This window comes from Nesoenas mayeri, assembly GCF_963082525.1.
Source record: "Nesoenas mayeri genome assembly, chromosome: 7".
NCBI classification, from domain to species: Eukaryota; Metazoa; Chordata; class Aves; order Columbiformes; family Columbidae; genus Nesoenas; species Nesoenas mayeri.
Genome location: NC_137551.1, coordinates 23,601,988 through 23,622,724, shown reverse-complemented (window position 1 = coordinate 23,622,724; position 20,737 = coordinate 23,601,988). Strand labels below are relative to the sequence as shown.

At 42.0% G+C, this 20,737-nt stretch overlaps 1 protein-coding gene across 2 annotated transcripts; it reads left to right on the top strand.

Annotated features, from left to right (window-relative positions):
- Positions 1 to 13,193: 13,193 nt before the first annotated feature.
- CCNJ (cyclin J) lies at positions 13,194 to 20,399 on the top strand (the record flags this gene model as incomplete). Of its 2 annotated transcripts, none has more annotated exons than XM_080347957.1 (5): positions 13,194 to 13,289; positions 15,178 to 15,388; positions 17,789 to 18,088; positions 18,177 to 18,336; positions 19,994 to 20,399. In XM_080347957.1, 5 exons carry the CDS (start codon positions 13,221 to 13,223, stop codon positions 20,397 to 20,399), a joined length of 1,146 nt encoding a protein of 381 aa, XP_080204083.1. The 2 variants fall into 2 exon arrangements, with proteins under 2 accessions (XP_080204083.1, XP_080204082.1); XM_080347956.1 differs by having other exon boundaries at positions 13,221 to 13,289; positions 18,210 to 18,336.
- Positions 20,400 to 20,737: the final 338 nt, after the last annotated feature.

The following is a 20,737-nucleotide window of genomic DNA, read 5'->3' as shown; positions in this document are numbered from 1 at the left end:
GTTCATGATGGTTGACCTGGCGAAGCCTGGAGCACTCTGTCTGCGGGCAGAGCAGGTCAGGAAAAGGAGAGTGAGCTGAGCCCATTGCCAGCGTGCAGCAGGTTTCATCTCTGATCCTGGTGGTCCCTCTAGAGGTAAAAAAGTAGGGCTGATTCCAAATCTATTTATTCCTCTACATCCCTGCCGAGCTGGCAAACTAGACTTAGGAGCATTAGTTCTGAGACACTGGCACGTATTCAAGCAGGTCTCAGGTTGAATCATCTACTACAAATTACCATGTTTTAGTATTCATCAAGTTGCACCAACTTAACGTACCCATCAGCTGCGCACAGGCTCGGGTGCTGCACTCAGCTCTGCCTCCTTCCCAGCTCCTTAAAGACCGAGGCTGAAGACTTCAATATTCTAAGTAGGAATGCTTATACTTGACAGGTTTCTTTTTATTTTTCCATACATTCAACCCTTTGTCCCTCAGCATTCATATCTTCATTTTCAGGCACTGAAGGTAAAACTAAAAACACTTAAATGAGGACTGTTATATGAATAAAAAAATCTTGATGATATCCATGTTTATTGATTTTTTTTTTAATATCATCTAAATTAAGTTTACTTACTCAGGAAAGAGATCCAACTGTTACTAATGAAAAAAAATATATATATATACATATAAAAATACGGAACACTGGATCTTCTGCTTCTTCCTCGCAGTGATTATGTATTGATCACAACAAGCTCCTCAAGAGCAGAGATGGCCACAAAAGCTCTTTGTCTGATTGCTCTGCTGCCAACTGGCAGCATTTCACAGTATGCACACCCAATTTCACACACACATACACACACAAACACATAGGCCGTCTGCTCTGCAGACACACACAGTCAATGGAGCTATAAGCCACCAGCTTGTCACTTACTGTTACCAGATGAACTGCGCTATTCAAATCAGCAGTGTGCTCAGGGGAGCTGCCCGGGATTTTGCCATTGCATTTCAGGGGAAGTCAGCTAGATCCCTGGTGAAGAGTACAGAAAAAAAAAGTACAAACGTGGAAGCCAGAGCTGACACAAGTGCCAGAGCAAGGCACTGTGCTTCCCAAGGTTGTGGCAGTCTGTCCAGGAGTGTGCAGCTCCTGGCTGCACTCACAGGCTGCACCACTCCAAACCTGAGTCATCGGTATCAGCACTAGATTCTCACCACAGCCCTTCACTAGATCCCAATCAATCAGGGCATCATGGGAGACTTTCCAGGATAAGTCTTCTGGAGCCAAGAGAGGTTTAGAGTGACACCAGCCTTCTCAAGCCAAGACATGATTCATTAGCTAGCAAAATCAAATATTTGTGCATACAGCTTAAGTGTCGAAAAAAAGCCTCTCTATCTAGCCCACCAGCTTTCCATGGTTTAGTGTAGAGGCTCCCTGCACTTTGCCTGGAGTGCAAGACAAGTTTTCAGCGGCAGTCCCGCGGCCTCTGGTCTGATAATGGGCTCACCCAATGCCAAAGGAGTCTCCCTGACCAATGATCATTAAAACCTTTAATGTGACCCAGACATTAGTCTCCAGAGCATCCCACGACCTCTCCACTTACACGCTGGCAGTTCTTACAGTCATTCCTGCCAGACTAGACATGATTCAGTGATACTCATGCAGCCCATTCAATTATTTGGGGAGAGGCCAAACCACCGACCAACACCAAGCGTCAGCAATTTTCAATATAATGTTATCCGAGTCACCCACCATTAAAAACAAAACAAAACAAAACACACCACAACCACAACCTGAAGTTTCTACGTGCTAACACTGAGCATGGTACCAGTTCTCCCTGGTCTCAGATGACTGCCTCAACTTTCTGCCTTGGTTTAAGTTGTCTAGGAATTAAAGATGAGAATTTGCCAATAAGGAAAAAAGGAATTTTTAAAATATTTGTAGATGAAAACTGCTCTGGGTATTCTGGCTAGTAATGGGTATTAGAATTACAGCAATGAATGTATATTCTTGCCTTCTTTCAATTTGCTTTGAAGAATTCCAAACAAACATGACTTCAAAATATCCTGACAACTTGTAAAAGGTATCTTTGGTAATGTACTCCTGGCTTCCATGAATTAAAAAATGCACACAAGATACGCTTTCAACACAGGCAAAGGAGTATCGAGATTACAGATAGCTAATGCATCTAATAGGTAAAATCATGAGAAATAAAAAATTCTCCAGCCTTTAGCTGAAGTGACTAATCACAATTGCACACTCAGGGTGTCCATGAATGTCAGGAAGGTTCTGTAGCTAGAATGACATGAGATTTGAGAATCTACCAGTTCACTCATATATGAAGATGATCCTGAATCTAAGGCACTCTGATGAATTCTCAGAGTTGAAATTACTTTCAACTTGAGCATACTTAATCACTTCCATTTCTTTTAAAATAGAACTGTGTACACTGTAATGCTGTTTCAAGTAAGGATACTTTGCACACAAGCAAACTTGACAGGCTTCCTCATAGCAACCACCCCATTGTGGTTTTGTCCACAGCGCACAGAAGGTACCTGGCTTATATTTTACTCTGGGGCAAGCAGTTTCAAATCACATTGTAGTACCAAGAGCCTGCACAGACTGTTATTGCAAACGACCTGTTATCTGTCACAGCTTCCTATTCAGCAACTCCAAGCTGAGCCTTGGAACTCAAACCCCTAAGCAGCATATAAAAAAATGTGTCTTTAATAGTGGGCATGTGGCAGTGAACATCAAATTGCTGTGAAGTAAAACCTGCCTGCTTTTGCCGCTCTCTCCTTATTCTCATTACAAAATTACTCTAAGACTGAGTGACTTTTCTTTCTGCATGCAATATCCTCATTTATTTGAAACTATTACACACACATATTAATTCACCCAGATATTTTTTACAAAAATGTTCAATGCCTTCTTTTAAAATGCATGAACATGGCTAGACTGAGATATAATGTAATTCTGGATACATGCTTCAAAAGCTTCTGTTAGTAGGAATAAACCTGTAGTGATGGATAAAGAGAGTTAGGAAGAGCACTTGGGCTTTGTTTGTTGTTTTTAATAAATTGTTTCCTTCTGTTTAAACCAGGACATTCTGTGAATACTACTGAAAGAGCAATATCACTAGATACTATTGGAGAATTAGAAGGCAAGTGGCTGTGCTAGATTTGACAGCTCCATAAATAGAATCATTTCATTATCAGGAAAAGGGCCATGGCAAGTTCAGCAAATTTCAGCCCAGTGTCTCCATCATCCTCAGCCAGAGTTTCATGAGAAGAAATCACAACAGTTCTCACAGCAAGCCATATCCATGCTCTTTCTAAATACTGGTCCTCAATGTAGCCAGAAGCATGACATTCTCCTAAATTCATTTGCTTCATATCGCAAAAAGTCTGCTGGCAGTTAGTGTGACAGTGTTTGGGAACATAGTGTGGATGTCAGACATGCTGAAGCCACACCAAGTCAAAAGCCACACTGAGGCAAACACCATCCTTTGGGCTTCCAAAGAGCTTCTGTTCCTGTGTCAGGTGCTACAGGCTCAGTGACTGTTCAGGTCATTAATATAGCCTCTAGGCCCTCAATATAGCATGTATACATAACCATTCAGTCTTCTGCTTCTGAAGGAATTTCTTTTCCTCAATTATATCATTAATATCCTAGATACATAGGTTCTGTGAGACAGAGAGCTACTCACTCCGATTACAGCTATTCCTACTGTTGGGAAGAGGAATGGTACCAGAACTGTTTCTGGTGCATGTGGCACAGAAGTAATAAATTATTCAATAAAGCCTGTGCAGATTTTGACAACTTAAGAACAATAAATTCTCAGTATCAAAACTCCAACTGACTTTAGTGGGAACATAACCCAGCTTTTGCAGTAACTAGTATCAGATTTTAAAACCTGGTTTATGAGGAACCCGCCATTAAACCTTGGTGATGATATGCTTATGATATACTTAGTTTATGCTAATACAGCCTTTGAATGTTTTATTAATTTCACTGAGCAACCTGGCTGTTTCCCAGCTGGTTGGAAGCAGGTCAGAATTAGCCAGAGCTTCCAGGGTGGGCCCCTGACAGATATGAGTAATTACCCTGGAATCTTACTCCCGAGAACAATTTCTAAATAACCCATGTTACACTGCATTTTCCAAAATGGTATTTTCTCTCCATATCAGGTCCTAGTTATGTAAGCAGTTTAGGTGTTCATGAGAAAATCCTGGTTAGAATTAGACCATTTATCCCTCTATTTCAAAAAGAAGTTGAAAATAAGAAGGCAGGACAAATGTTTTGTTCTTCTGCAATGCCGTTCTGTGCGTTTAGCAGCTCCTCATAATACAGTTAAATAAAACAGTGATGATTCCACGACACTATAGAATTAATCTTGATAGCTCATATAGATTTATGTTGCAAATAATCCAAATTTGAAAATAGTTGAAAACACATGCATGCACTGCATAAAACTTCCCCTACATCCATGTATCCACTTTCCCTACTTCGTGATCCATGGACTACTAGAGATCCATGGAGATTTCTGAGAACACACATTGCTGGTTTGCTCTCTCATTTTCTCTGCTGAAAGTATGTCTTAAGAAGTGAAATGTGCTTTGCTATTATTAAATTTTACATCATGACTGAAGCAGTTTCATGGAAAACACAGAATCCCAGTCAAAGGGGATAGGGACAGTGAAATAATGTTTCTCCCGTCATGAGGAGGATGTTGTAGCTACGCTGGAAAGCTCTGTCAATTCACTTTGTGTTCTGCAACTTCAGATTATTTCACTGCTTGCCCTCAGACCATTAATCAGCCAAAAAATATATTATGGCTTTGGGAAGTACTCACAAACCACTAGAGAAGGGCCATGAAATAATATTCAGTATGACCTAATCTGAACTCAGAAGCAAAAGCAGTAGATTCTTTTATTACTTCTGCATTTTTTCTCTGAGTTCAGTCCATCTGTATTAAAGTTCCACAAAGCTAAGCAAGAAGGATGTCACTCAAACTTTGTTTGTTTGCAGTTTCTTCCATTGATGGTAAAAAAAACAAAGGTTTTCACTGTCCTTTTGTTTTCAGTAGCCATTGGAAAAGTCAGTCTAATCTGACATTTTTTTTCCATATTTTGTCCCCGTGATCTAACATACATGTTGATCTAACAATGAACATCTGATGTTGCTTGAAAAGCCAACTTTTCCATGGTGACCCCAACCAAGCATGTCACTGTTGAGCACTGTTTGGAACATCAGTCTCTGAGGACTTAGCAGTTCGTGGTGACTCCTATGAATCACCTTCTGCTCCTCTCCAGCTCCATCCCACCATATACCCCCTTCCCTGATCAATCACCTGCAGCCACATATTCATCCCAAAATTACTGAGATGCATTTCCCTTCACCTTCTGCAGTGCAGAGCTCTTGTTCCACTACAGCACTATGTTGACTCACAGAAAGCCAGTCCTGGGCGTGTAAACACACTGACACATGCAGCAGCGTAGCTTTAAATGGGACTGTTTATGTCCATAAAGCTTTTAAAAGAGGATCAAAACTCAGCTCACTTCTGGCAGTTATTTAAAAAAACAATCAGGAACCAAAAATAATACCACCTGGCTTTTATAGCTATGTAATGCAGTAAATTGCAAACTACAGATAGTAAACCCAAAAGAATTCTACAAGCATTTTCAAGAAGAGACTAATTTACAAAATGTAACAAACTTTCACAAAACAAACACCTAGCCATATAAATAAAATTATTTCTTACAAGCAATACCTACTCTAATCACAGTCACATACTAAGCAAAGCAATGACTCAAACACAAAGGTTGACTTTTGCCATCTGTTTTGAAATTGTTGGACCACCACTTAAAGAAAAAACACAAGCTGGCATTTCTTAAGTCTGAGACCATTAGTGAGAGGAGAAACATGAAGTGCTAGTTTGTTTTCTTGCCAAAGAGAATACTGTACAAATTTAAAATATGGTAATATATCAGTGTTTCGCAGATACTGTTTATTTACCATATTGATATCTCTAATTTCAGGCTGAGATTTATATTGTTTTTTCATATGCAGTGTTTCTCACTCAAAATGCTAAGCAAATGTGGCTCTGTTTTGCTAACAGTGCAAAAGAGATGGTTCTTCCATATTGTTCTCAAGGTAATCCGAAATGGGTCAGGAAAACAAACATATGGCTTTATTAGAAACAGTGCACACGATCACGGCAATGCAATGTGCAAAGCCACTACACAGAGCCCGGTCACAGACGCAGACTGACTCCTGACAGCACTTTTCCTCCAAGTCTAAGGCTGGTTAAGGTGCAGAATGACCAATGTCTTACCAGTTCCACTTATCTCTTACACAATCTGGTGGAGATGGCTCTTTTCTTCCTGGAGCAGAGCCCATCTTAATACTGTTTCTTTTTTTATTGTTAGGGAAAGTCAGTGCCGATTAATTTAAATTTTAAAACAACAACAAAAAAGGTGGGAGTACAACTGGCAATGAGCTCTGAAACCAAACAGTTTGGGTTCATTTTACCCTTCCATCCATCCAGATATCCTTTCAACTGGATTGTTCATTTAACACACTTTTTAAAACAGTCACCACTGTGCTTTTAACGATATGCAAATGGAGGTATGTTTCTGCATTTTTAATAATGTAGTGGGTGTAATGAGTCACAATGCAATGAGAGAAAATAAAGAGTACTGACTCATGTCTATTAAAACATGTCTCAACTAGATGTGTTGTGACTAGAGAATTATGCACTGAATAGCATGAGAAGATACTATGAAGCAGAAGGGAAGGGTCTATTTGTCCATAAAGCCTGAGAAAGGTACATCCGCACTCTAATCAGATGTGATATAGCTAATCTGCTCCTTCAACATGACTGTGTGCCTTACACTAAAGTGAGTCACAAACATGTGAAAATCTTAAATTCTGTCAGCATAGTGTGATGCAAAGATTATATTAGAAGCCGCTGGGCTCTGGCCACATCCATCAGACACACATGCACAACCAGGACCCAGATCTCATTGTGATCTATGGTCAGATTAGGATACACTATTCTAACATAATGCAACACAAAACCACAAGCTCATCACTACCAACGCAACCAAATAAGGTGCAGCACTTCTAAAAAACAGATCAAGGAACACAGTACATGAAACACACATAAACCCTGTGGGATTTGGCAGGATTTACCCCAGCCTCAAGTCTGATGAAATTTATTGGGTTTGGGGTTTTGTTGTTTCTTTCTTTGGTTTGTTTTGGTTTTTTCCCTCGTGGACACAGAGTAGACCACGCTGTGACCCCAGCAAACATCCTGGAAGAGAGTGCAGCTTAGACCAGCCAGCACTCCAGGGAAGCTGAAGCCTCCCACAGCAGCAAGGTGAATGTGAGCCAGCAGTGTGCCCTGGCACTGGAGAAGACAAACAGCATCTGGACTGCGTTAACAGGACCATAGCAAGTAAATCAAAAGAAGTAATTATTACCCTCTACTTAGCACTCATTGGACCACATCTAGAATACTGTATGCAGCTTTGGGACCCTCTTCCCCCTCCAGTACAACAAAGACACTGACTAACTGGAGCAAATTCATTGGATGGCCACTGGGGTGGTTGGCAACTGGAGCACTTGCCTTTTGAAGAGAGGCTGAGTGATCTAGGCTTGTTCAGCCCAGAGACAGCTCCAGAAGGACCTAATAGCAGCCTTCCCTTAGCTAAAATTAAGTACAGTGCTCTATACATCCCTGCCTTACCCCTGTGTATGTAAAACAGGACAGACTCAAAACAAGCTCAGCAAGTCTTGTGAACAGCGGATATTAATGGTTACTTTCAGTAGTTGGGTTTTCATTAGCAAGAAACTGGAAGTGCGAAGTTTTCGGCTTGTGCCTGGCTACAGAGCTGAAAACCCACTAGTCAAATACTTCAACAAGAAGCATCACAAAGCCCAGGTGCCTCTGTGGATGTGAACCCATGTGTGCAGGCAGCTCTCCTCCATGGCAATCACAGCAGACAAAAGCATTAACTTTCTGGTACTTTGCCTGGGCTGGCTCCTAATTTGGCAGCCCTGCATATTATATCTATACATATTTAAAAAAAAAAAAAAAAAATCTTCTTTGTTGGACCTTAAGTTTGAAATGAAAAGGAACAGGCCACTTTGCCTCACATTCTGTGGATATAACCAAAATCAAAACATGTTTGACAGGAACAAAAACATATCACTAACTGCTCTACCCCTCCATCCCTGAGCTAACTGCACGACAAGTAACCTTTCCTAAATTCCAGGCAAATGAGCTGAAGCTTTCCAAGCAGGAAGCACATATGCTTTAGATGCAAAATTCCTCTGGTCTTGTTGGTTACTGACAAAGTTATTTCCTAAACTGAGCGTGTGACTTACTATAGAAAAGAAGAACCCCTCAGTACAAATTATATCCACCAACACTCTTCTACTTACATGAACGTTTCCTTCATCCAACACATTATCAAAAATGTATACATTTATTCTAATGCCAAATAAAACATTCACAAGAGCACTTTTTACAATAGCTTCCCAGAGGATAGGAAAACACTTAAAGCCAAATTGTTTATTGAAATGCTTCATGAAAAGTATGTATCCTTCAGGCCAGAGCATTGTCAGATGCTTTCTCTCTTAACAGCCATATTATAACAACTAAAGCCAACAGTTCCAAAGGATATTTACCAGCTAAATTCAAATCTAATAATCACATTTTAGTAGCTATTCTGGGAATCCAAATCCCCAGACAACTTTAAAATTCTCACCCACAAAGTAGCTTTAGCATTCAATACAGTCATTTACAAATACTACCCTGGTGTACTTTCAGTAGGAGACCACACTCACTAATGCTTCTGAAGTATTACAATTCTTTTTACATGTCACATTTCATCTACCACCATGCTGCAAAAGAGCTCTGTGAGCAGTTACAGTGCTGTCTTTAGTGTGACTCATTCCCCCTAATTAAATGCCCTTGAAATATTACTGCTACAAATGTCATCAGATGCAGTCTTTGTTTGAAAATAAGACCAACAAGTACAGTAACAAAAGCAGAGCTAACTTTCTGAGCCCTAAGAAACACAAGAACTGTTTGAACATTTTTTTTTAATATAATGCTCAGTTCTACAAAACTGAGATTTTCTTACATTATAATTTAAAAAATGCAGTCCTTCTAAAATGCCTTTTACAGAATTACCATCTCTTTATTGGGATGAGAATGAACAACGAGCATCAAAACAAAAGCAAGAACCAATAAACAAAACAACAATTAACACAGTGATTGAGACATTATTTAAATATTTCCTTGAGTGCTTTGTCACCCCAGAATTCAGTTTCTGTTCTGGACTCCGCTTACATACTGAAGTGACTGATTTATCTAATTCTGCCAGTCAAGACAAATCCAAAATTCAAAGATGTATCTTAGGACACAATATACAGAAACAGTATAGTAGGAGGAAAAGGTTTCTAATGTAGAGAGATGGTGGTTCTCAGGATCAGAATATTTGCTGTACTTGGCAATTACCTGCAAGTTCTTCATTTGTATTTTAAAAGCCACATTTCTTTTTTCGCAGGCCAAGAAGAACCACCGAAAAATTAGGGGAGGAAAAAACAGATTAAACATATAAATACATGCATCAACTCAAGAGATACAGATCTAACCTCCCAGGAGCTACAAAGGGAAGTCAGCTCACCCACCATGTCTGAAATTGTGTTAGGACTATAACCTGCAAGTTACAGGTCCATAAATTGTAGGACTTCAGTAGCACCCTCTTTAGAAGATTCCGCAAAAATGTTACAAGTGTTTTAGTCCAGATTTCACAGGTTACCTTCTAACCTGTTCTGGATGTAGTGCAGGGTCATAACTTTTCTTGGGGAATTCGAAGAATAACGGTGCTTCTTGCTATCTGGTACCTTTACAAAGCAGACAGCAGCTCTGACAGCCAATCTCATTTCCCCCTTGAGACACATGTATTTGCTTAGGTGATTCACAGCCATTCACAGACAGGATACCCATTTCAAAATGGTTTCATAACCTTTTGTTCTGTTTTCTATTCTCTCATGTACTACATGTAAGTGGAAAACTTCACACTGTCAGTTTCTTGCTAAAGAAAACCTAACTACTGCTGCTGAAAGTAATCTTTAATATCCTCTGTTTATTCTAAGGACTGAGTATGTTTTAATTTTGCCCTGGCTTACACACAGGGGATGAAGGTGGAAATACTCAGAGCACTGTACACAGCCTTGACCACCAAAAGTAGATAAAATCTGCACCAGTTAAAAAAATACCACTGGTTATTACTTTTATGACTGATTGTAAGACATGCAAAGAAGCTGTATTAACTGGTTCTCATTGCACTGTTCTATTTAAACCTCTAAATTCACATCTTGGAAACTCTGGACTCTGAAAGCAATTGGCCTCAGTTCAGAGGCTCCAAGAGTTCTTCCAGTAGGGGTTAAGGTGCAAACAGAGATTTATGCTTCCTGCAGATAACAATGTGGCTGCACAGAAGAGCTTTGGCTTTTTCAATAGGGTTATTTTCTGCATGCCTCCAAAATCAGAAAAACACATGCCAGAAGCAATCCCGGCCTTGGGCAGGATAATGAGGGTCTTTCCAATCCTATCTTTTGATTGAAAGAAAAGCAGACACAGACATAACTGTATACAATAGATGTGACTGTACACAAGACCACCAACTCAATTAAAATAGGCTGTAATGGCTGCATAGCAACTTGGAAAAAGACAACAAAGAAGTGTTACAAGGATCTGAAATAGATAGTTCCACAGCTCTGTCATCTTTGCAGTGTGGCAAGTAACTACAATATCATTGTTGTTCTCAGTTATTACGATCATTATATATAAATGAATAGCTCTCAGAGTACATAGCTTTATCGGGATGATGCTTCCTATTCAAGTCAGACAAGCACATCTGAGAAATAAACCAGCAAGTATCTATTCTCCCCACACACACACACCCCTTAACAGTCCAGCAACAGACTAATCCACATGGTGGTTAAATAGATCTATGGGAATGCAGCAGTGCTAATAGTAATTTCTCCCAATACTTAAGATTAGACTGTGACTTCCTTGTTCGGGCACATTGCAACAGGTTTTTAGCATGTTGATGTTTATTAGCTTTCTCCTCTTCAAGCGGGCAATGCATTTTTGAAGGCCATAGAGGTGTCCTGAATGATTATGTCTCCATTAGCAACCTGCTTTTGAGACTTATCCTACCCTTGAAATATGAGATTTATTATTACCTTTCTTCAAGGATAAATAACTCTAAAATTAAAACTAGCTTGAGCATGCACTTGCCTATAAAGCAATGCGTAAGTATGAGACAGACATCAGAACAGCAAAATGCTGCTTTGTCAATAGTCCATACATCTCAGATAGCTAATCTAAATAGTTGAATTATTTTCTCAATTATGTATGCACCAAAAATACTAACATTTTTCTGGTTTTTTTTCTTCATAAAACTATGTGGCATTATATAACAAAATCTGTCATAAATAGAAACTGCCTAAAAAATGTGTCCTCAAAAACAAGAGCCACCACCTCTGAGCACACCTCCTCTAATGAAATGAGCCACTGCAGTCCATAGGACTACTCATTAAAGCTAGACATGCATGTTTAAAGGAACAGGCTTTTACAGCCCATGCTCCAGTCATTAAACCGGTTATGTCAAAAAGTTGGTTTCCATTTTCTTAATTAAAAAAAAAAAAAAAAAAAGTCTGAGCATTGGTAGAAGTGAAAAAATTAAAATATGCTCCCTCAACATAAATTGCATCCAATGCATTTCTTCTTCATCACTTTGCATTGCTTGTTGTACTAGGTTTTACATTCTCATGAGCCAGTTGTTTGGGTATTTGAGAATTCAAAGATGTAAACCACTATAAAGGACCAGATATTAAGATCTCTGCAGCAGGGGGTTATAAACAAGGGGGAATTATCTAGAAAAAGGGCTTCTGAAAACAAACCAATACACAGCACCTACCGCTAAAGCAAGAGCACAGGTGGCAGCTCTGTTTGCTGATCGCCCATCAGCAACACTGGCCACTTCGCACAGCTGAACGGCACAGGCTGTTCACAGGAGGATGCACCTATTACAAACCACCTCCCTGGTATTTTACTAGCAGCGAACAAGAGCTCGCCCACAAAACACATCTAAAACTTGAGCCTCACAGCTTTTGCTGCCCGAGTGGCATGTGTGTTTTTCTGCTGAAGTGAAAATGTGAAGTGCTAGAGCGCTGAACGACACACGGCTCCTGACACGATCGCTGCACGTGTTACAAACCTCACGGCTGAACCGAAAAGGGAAAATGACAGAGGAAAAGACGGGGCGGGCGGGCGGGCGGAGGAAGCGCTCTCGGGCGCTATCAGGTGCGCTCAGGTGCATCACCGTGCTCCGGCCGGGGAGAGCCCCGCTAACCCGGCTCTCCCAAGACACCCGGGGGCAGACCCCAAAGGTCCTGCAGCCCCCAGTACGGGTTACACCACACCCTGGGACCCTGCCAACGGGTAACGCCCCAGCCCATCTCCGGGTGCCGCCGCGGCGCCCAGCCCAGCCCACCCTCCCCGGCCTTTATCGGGGCGGCTACGGGAGCTCCGCGGGCCCAAAACCTTCCCGCGCGTGGCCGCGGAGGTCGGCGTGTCTCGTGAGCGCCGCGCCTTGATTGGCCCCCAGCGGACGGGCCGTGCTGTAAGGCAGCAGCCGATTGGCGGGCGGGCGGCCGCGTGCGGGCGCTGCCTGGCTTTGTACACACGCCGGCCCGCTCGGCCCTTTAACAATGGGCGAGGCGGGCGGCGCCGCGTGATGGCGGGGGAGCCCTCGGGACGCCGCGCCGCGCTCAGGTGCCCCGGGCCCGGCCCCGCCGCAGCCGCCAGCTGCGCCGCTGCGTAGGGTGAGTGGTGGCTTCGGTGGGGGAGGCGCTGCCGCCCTTTGTTGGGCGCGATCACGCGCCCCTGGGGCCGCCGGCTCCTCCGCGCCCCCCTCGCCTGGCCGCGCTCCGCGGCGGGAGGGGGCGGCTTAACGAGCCTCACTTGTGCCCTGCATGGCGGCCAGCTGGGCCGGGGCGCCGGGGGAGCCCCGCGGCGCGGGCAGCGGCTGATCGCGTTTAACCGGGGGCAGGCGAGGAAGGGGCGAGGGTGGTGTTGCCCGTCCCGTTCTGCCCCGCCCGCGCTCAGCGAGCGCCGCTTCCTCCCCTCCGCCCAGGCCCCGGCTGCCGCTCGCCCCGCCGATGGAGCTGGAGGCGCAGTGGTGGACAGGACAGCTGGCTGCCGACATCCACCAAGCGCTTCGCTACAAGGTAGGCCGGCCCGGCCGCGGTTGGTCTGCGGGGGGCGGCGGGGAGACTGGGGAGGCGAGGGGTGGAGGCCGCTCCCGGCCCCGCGGCGCGGGGGAAGCGGAGGCCGACGGCCCCGGCGCCTTTGTGAGGGCTCGAACAATCGGAGCCGGCCCGCCGGGGGGAGCCGGCGCGGCGGCTCGAAGCGGGACGGGAAGCGTATGTGGGGCGGGCTCGGTCCGGCGGGGGTTCGGTGGAGTTTGCTTTTTGAGACGTGGAAAAACACGGTGTCTGCTCTCAGTTAACGCTCGGGCTGTTTGTCATCAGTCCTGACAGTTTATCGGACTGAGCGGACTGTTCTCTCTCTGCAGTTCTAAAAGGCAAAGGGGTCATTGTGCGCCTGGTTCTCCTGTTGGGATGCGCGAGTGCGTCCAAGTTTAAACTCTGCACAAAGCACTGTGATGCTGTTGTAACAAAACAGAACCCAAACAAACAACCACTAGATGCAGTACGGATAGGAGAGGGTTACGGCAACACTGCTTTGAAGTTGCTTCGACTGACTCGGAGTTGCTCTTTGGGGCTAATTCCATAATAAGGCACATCTTATGCCCAGAGCTAAAAATCAGTTTGCAGTGACTGAACCTACTAAAAACGTTCTTTTTCTGCCTGATAGTATTTGATGAGTCGATTATCCTTCTTGAAGGTGTGACTTCTAAAGCAGCTTTTTTTTTCCCTCAGGGGTTTAGGGGAACACAAGAGGACAGGATAACTTATTTACTACCGAAATTACCATTACTAAACTAATAAGTTTGAGTTGGGAAAGGTGAATTCTGGAGCTTAATAGGTACGGGGCGGGGGGTGTTGTTTTGTTTTGTTTTCCACTTCAATAGCATGTTTCAGAACTTTGAATTGACTTTAAAACTTTGAAAATTTTGTAACTCCATTCCGACCTTATGTCATCAGATTTTCCTGCAGGAAGTTTAATTGTATTCAAAATGCTACTTACACACAGTAAGTAGGTTGCACAATCTAACACATAAATTTATTCATGATAACAGAAGACGGCACTGGTGTTCTGCTGTGTATCAGAGGAGATACTGGTTACCAGGCAGGAGCCTGGGGAATGTTGTTTCTACCAGTCCAAATTTTGTATTTAAAACAGATCATGCCTCAGATTTTTCTCATCTATGGTGTTGGTAGGGCCTTTGTTTTGTGGAGCCCCCCCCCCCCCCCCCCAAATCTGAGACCATGTTACGTTTATGTACGCTTAACTAAATGCGCAAGAGCATGCTGCAATCATTGTCAGTGCAACATCAATCGGACCAGATTAAGTCAGGGTTTAAGCGTATGCACGCAGCAAGCACTGACACATGCACACCCCATTCCTCTTCCTAATGTGTCTACCCTCAGCCAGCTGTTGGTGCCATTCTGGAAGCACCTGCAGGAGATGGGGCAGCATTGGAACATGCAAACACTTCAGTACAAAGTCTGATTGCTTAGACTGAGCTGTAGCAAGAGGGGGTTGAGTTAAGCTATTGGACTTTGCATTGAAGCAGCTGAGCTGAAGCTCACATGCCCTCGCTGTTTCCCTGCTGGCAGGTACAGCCTTTCCATTAGACGTTATAGAACAGAAATGGTAAAAGCTAAAGTCACTCTAGCTGATTGCCCAATTGAAAGATTTTAAATTATTATATTAGTGTTGTGCAGAACCAAATTATATCTTAGTTCTGTAATACAACAAATAGGTTTTGTTTTCTTTGAAAAGGGATGCTGAAATGATGGGAACAGAAGGAAGAGGGGAGAAATCCTTTGAAAATGCCATGATAAAATTGAGAATTTCAGCTATATTAATCTGATACCAATTCAAACTGAATGATGGTTTTAATAAAATTACATGCTGCTGTCCATCTAGGAGCTGAAGCTGCCCTCCTACAAAGGACAATCTCCCCAGTTACATCTGAGAAGATACTTTGCAGATCTGATTGCCATTGTGAGCAATCGGTTCAGACTCTGTCCTGCTGCACGACATCTAGCTGTGTATCTCTTGGACCTCTTTATGGATCGTTATGACATATCTATACAGCAGTTGCATGTAGTTGCTCTTTCCTGTTTACTTTTAGCAAGTAAGTATGTAGCACCAAACTTTAACTAGAGCAACATAGGTTCTCCTTCTAAAGGTGTGTCTTGATGAGATATTAGCAGGTGGGGGAAACAAAGTGGTTATAAAAGACAAGCAGTTTAGTGAATATCAGTTTGGCCCAATTGACGGAGCCTTTCTTTAGACTCTTATTTTGACTTCTGTTGGCACGTGATGAAACTGAGGGGAGGAAAAACAAACTGTGATTAAAAACTAACGTTTATGCTTGGTAACAAATTATTCTAAGGTGAACTTTCAGAGCTGTATTATAGGAATAGAAAAACTGTCTTTCTGAGGCCATGTCAAAATAGGGAGATCCAATGCTGCAAATGAGAAATTTGCATACCTGTGATAAAGGAAGAAATTAAATAAACCATATGTAGACTGACCCTGCTGAGGCTGCTGTGTGGTTCTGGAATACTTCCGATTTCATAAATTGCAGTGTTCTTTAAGCAAGCTAAGACTAACATAAATCCTGTATTGTCACTTACCAGATGTAATACTGGTGAAATACATTGGCGAATGCACAGTACTCTGAAGACAGAATTAATTACAAACACTATTAACAGTGCTGCTTATGTTGACCTTGGCTAGATTCTTGTGGAGTGTATCCATCTTTTGACATTTGTAGACCCCCTTTTAGAAGTCCCCAAAGAAATACAGGTGCAGTTTACTGGGATACCTGCTGGCACTTGTTCTTAGACCAAAAGATTCAGAGAAGCAGGTCCTGTCAGCAGAACTAACTGTTGGTTTCATTTCTGCTGATGTTTCTCTGAATCCATTTTCATTTTCTCAGAAATATTGCATGGTAGCTCTAGGCCCTCTTTGCTAGAAAACCAGAGCACTGAAGTGTTGGCTATTTTGGGTATGCTGCTTCCTTTCATTGCATCCCGTCTCCACCAATACAGTTATTCAGCAGAACAGTTAAACAAGAAAAGGGTTTTTTCAGATTCTTCTGGGGGTAAACTCTGACTGGATGCCACGAGCCAGCAATCTTCTCTTTGCAAAGGGTAAGGTGCTGAGTATGAAAACCTGGCCTCAGAAACCAGTGTAATCCATTTAGGAAAACTGATTGGCTTTGAACTAATGCCAGATTTTCAAATGCAAATCATGTTCTGAAGACAATTTAAAAAAAAAATCACCTCTGCCATCTTTCATGACAAGCTGCAAGCAGAGCTCTGAAAGCCTGGAGTATTCATTCCTCCGAGCAGCAGTGTATGAATTGGTTGAGAAAGCACAAACCAGAATGCTATTTTAAACTTTTGCTCTGTGTGGCTTAAACAAGCAGTTTAATCAGCAGTGCACTAAGTTGGACAAATCACACTGTGATATATCTGATAAGGTCATAGAAGCAATAAGAGAAATTACAATGTGACTCCTGAAGCTTTTATTTCTATAATTACTAGAGTATGAGAAACAAAAACTGACAGACTGAGACTGGTCTTGAGTTCTGAGTTGTGTATAAGTACCTCCACTGTTGAAAAAAAAGTAAATGTTCAGTATGTTCGGTCCTGGAAAACTCCCTAAAAAATGCGGATTTACAACATATCGTGTAGTATGGAATAGCGAGTGTCAGATGGAAAGGATTTGCAATGAAATGGAAAGAGCACAACCATATGGCAAACTGTATGGAAATGTGACACTTGTTTCTCTTATTAATGGATTTTTGACATACACAGTTTGCTTCAGGCTAAAAACATACAGGACTGACAAGTTAAAAGTCCAAGGAAAGCTGAAGCTGTTAGCAGTATTAAAGTGGAAACAGTATACATGGCAGTGTGGGTTTTCAGATGCACATTGCTGAAAACCACTTGTTTGAACTGCTGCAACAGCTTATCAGCTATCAAGTCTAAAACTGGACCTACCATAGCAGGTATTAAAAGCAGCCACATTGTCTAGAGCTGTAGCTATACTATAGTGAGTTTTAGAAAAAAGGGTGTGAGGGGGTGGGAGGGTGATTAAAGTCAAATGCTGTGGTGCTGTGTATCCCAAATCACGTTACAGTGGTATTTCATTAATGATGGGGATACATTATATAATAATTTGGTGACAAAAACTTGCATATGCAGTGCCAGTTATGTCCTAATGCAGCTCACTTCTGCTCTTGGCAACTGGCTTCTGTGTGCTGGGGTAGGAAAACCAACAGGAAACATGGCACTCACTGCACAATATCCTACACAGTGTTTGACATTATCTGCTGAAATGTACCCCCTTTTGTCTCTGATGATATCTTCCATTTGAGCTTTGCATGTGCAGGAAAGTCTCAAGCTTGTTTGACGCAGCAGAATTGAAATATGACCAATGCAAACATTAGATACAATCTGTTTTATAGTTCACTCGTGCTGAACCTTTTTTTTTCCCCCCCCCTCTTTCTGTTCACCTGAAGGTAAATTTGAAGAAAAGGAAGACAGTGTTCCCAAACTTGAACAGTTGAACAGCTTGGGTTGTATGACTAACATGAATTTGGTACTAACAAAACAGAATTTGCTTCATATGGAGCTGATGTTGCTAGAAACATTTCAGTGGAATTTGTGCCTCCCAACTGCTGCCCATTTCATCGACTATTATCTTTCTATTGCTGTCCATGAGACTGATCTTCATGATGGCTGGCCAATGGTTTGCTTAGAGAAGACCAAGTTATATATGGCAAAATATGCTGATTACTTTCTGGAGGTGTCACTGCAAGGTGAGTTACGTATTTCAGGTAATGACTCCTTTGTCTTGACAGATAAAGTCAAACTTAAATGAATCTTTTTCTTATTCCTTCTTTTTAGATCATGCATTTTTAAGTTATGCCCCTTCTTTAGTTGCTACTGCCTGTGTAGCTTCTTCACGGATTATCTTGCGTCTCTCACCTACGTGGCCTACCCGACTGCATCATCTCACTGCGTACTCCTGGGATTTCCTAGTGCCATGTATTGAACGATTATTAATGTAAGTTAACAAAGCAGCTTCTTTGAAGGCCATTTCTGCATCTGTTGGTATGCCTCATTGCTGTTAGCACTGAAAGTAAATATATTCGAATTTCATTTTCTCTATTCTAAAACTACTTGGGTAGTAGGTAATATTGTTAGGTAATAATTGTTTTGTTCTTTTCAAAAAAGAAAACCTTATCAGATCAAACCTCTTTCCTGCTCTTTCAACAAACTCAGCCTTGCATTTCCACTGAATGTCTTCTGGTATGCTTTGAGAATCTGTTAAATAACTTATTGCTGATCTCTGTAGTCTACTCAGAGAGCAGGAGGAAATAGTGAGGAGTACTGAAGGCACAGGAGCTCCTGCTTACTCTCTAGATTGTATGCCTTGGAAGTTCAAGGGATGCTTCAAACAGATTATGGATCAAACATGCAGACTGAGTGGCCAGCTTTGTGACGGAGAAATGACCAAGAGGTTGTATCTATTTTTGCTGTATTCATTTTTGCACTACAGTGGAGAGGTACAGCTGGCATGTAATAAAAATACCAATGAATGCCAAGTGAACCTTGCTGGGAAGGGATGTTATGCAGTCAGTTCTTTTATTCTAAAAGATCAAAACCTATGCCTACCATAACTGCTTTCTTCCTACAGAAGTTTGCCCTTGCCCAGACCCAAACACAGTTGTGCTCCCTAGAAGCACAGGAACAGCTGTATCTGGAAGAATCACATCTTCCTTATAAGCATGGGCTTATAAGGAGCCCATCGTAATGGGCTCTTTGGGCTCTGCTAATCTAATGTGTGTAATAAAAGGAATAGGACCCAGAACATGAGAGTGCTGCTGCAGAACTGTTTTCAGGATTGCTTAGGGAGGTGGGGAGAAGGTGGAAGCCTTTTAGTCATCTTTGCACTACACCATAAAAAGCTGGTAATCTTATAGAAAAAAAAAAACTGCTTAGGGGTTGAACCACAATGGTCTTAGAGATCTGCTCTGTGTAGGCAGTACCAAAAAACTTAGATGATTTTAGGCCTAACTGAAGTGTGTAGGCGGTACCTGCTTAACCTCAGCATAAGAGCAAGAGAAAGAATATGTCTAAATGTATTTCAGACAGGTGTAAATCAAGGGGAAATCAGGTGGGCTAAACTGCCTAACTTAAGTACTGGGTGGGCTAGAAAAAAGGTGAGAAAAGGGAAAAAAAAAAAAAAGAAGGCGTTTCTACTCTCCAGAACAGGATCCAATATCACTATATATATGATCTTTGAGTAAAGTCAATCTTTTAAAAACCGTATAGTCACCAGACTTAAATGAGATGCAGTAAGTAAGTTTTAATTTCAGGTTCTGGTAATCTGGCACATTATTGCCGTATGCTAGCAGGCTTTATTGCGCTGGTAATTTTAGATATTGCTGTATTATTTGTATTGTACTTGGCTTTTATCTGCATTTTGTATTGCTGTGCAATGAAGCAAAATGCTGAAAAAAACCCTTGTATCTTAAAGAAACAAATTCTTAAATCTGAGAATATTTTGAAGGGTAGGCTAAAATTATTTTCTTTTTTTAAAAGCTTTGAAGCTTTCAGATAATTGCACAGTTTTTTAGAGTGCTCTTACAAGTTAACCCAAAAGAGTTTATTTTAATATGTATTTTTGTTTATTATTCTGTCCTCTCAATTTGTTTTAGTGCACATGATAATGATGTGAAGGAAGCAAACAAGCAAAAAGGACAACATGCTCAGTCTGCCCAACATACTGCATTTCAGACACCGGCTCCAACTCCCCAGCAGGCTAATGCTCAACAGCACATACCATATCTCCAAGCTCATCAATCTTCATTACAGTATCACCATCAGACATCACAGCAGCAAAACTGTCAACAGATATCATCTAATCGTACAACATCTCACCCACTTCAGACTTGCCCCGCTGCCTTACAGTCTAGCGTTCAGGCTCGAGGCCACATACAGACTGGTGCTGCAATGTCACTAGCTGTTCCGCTAGAAGTGAAGCCATGTATAAGTGTCTCCTACAACCGGAGTTATCAAGTGAATGGACGATATTCCTGTATTACTCCCTGCTTTGAGAGGTGATAAGTACAAAATGGTTTTGTGCTTGTTTGGTTGGGGTGGGAAGTTGTGTTGAGGGGAGTTGTTTTGGGGTTTTTTTTGTTAAACCTCAAATAAGTTTGGGGGTGACAAACTGAATAAAAAAAGTGTCTTTCCAGAAAAAAGCAACTGGATTGGCAACTAGTACCATAGATCAAATACAGACTGAAAAAAGTAAGCACACAGAACACCCTCTAAAAAGAATGTGTATACCTGGGGATAAGAAATTCTTACTCTGGCATTCAGAATACTCTGTGCTTCTAACACACATTTGAAATACTAGTCAAAAGAAAAATAGCTGTGGACTAACTACAGACTTAGCT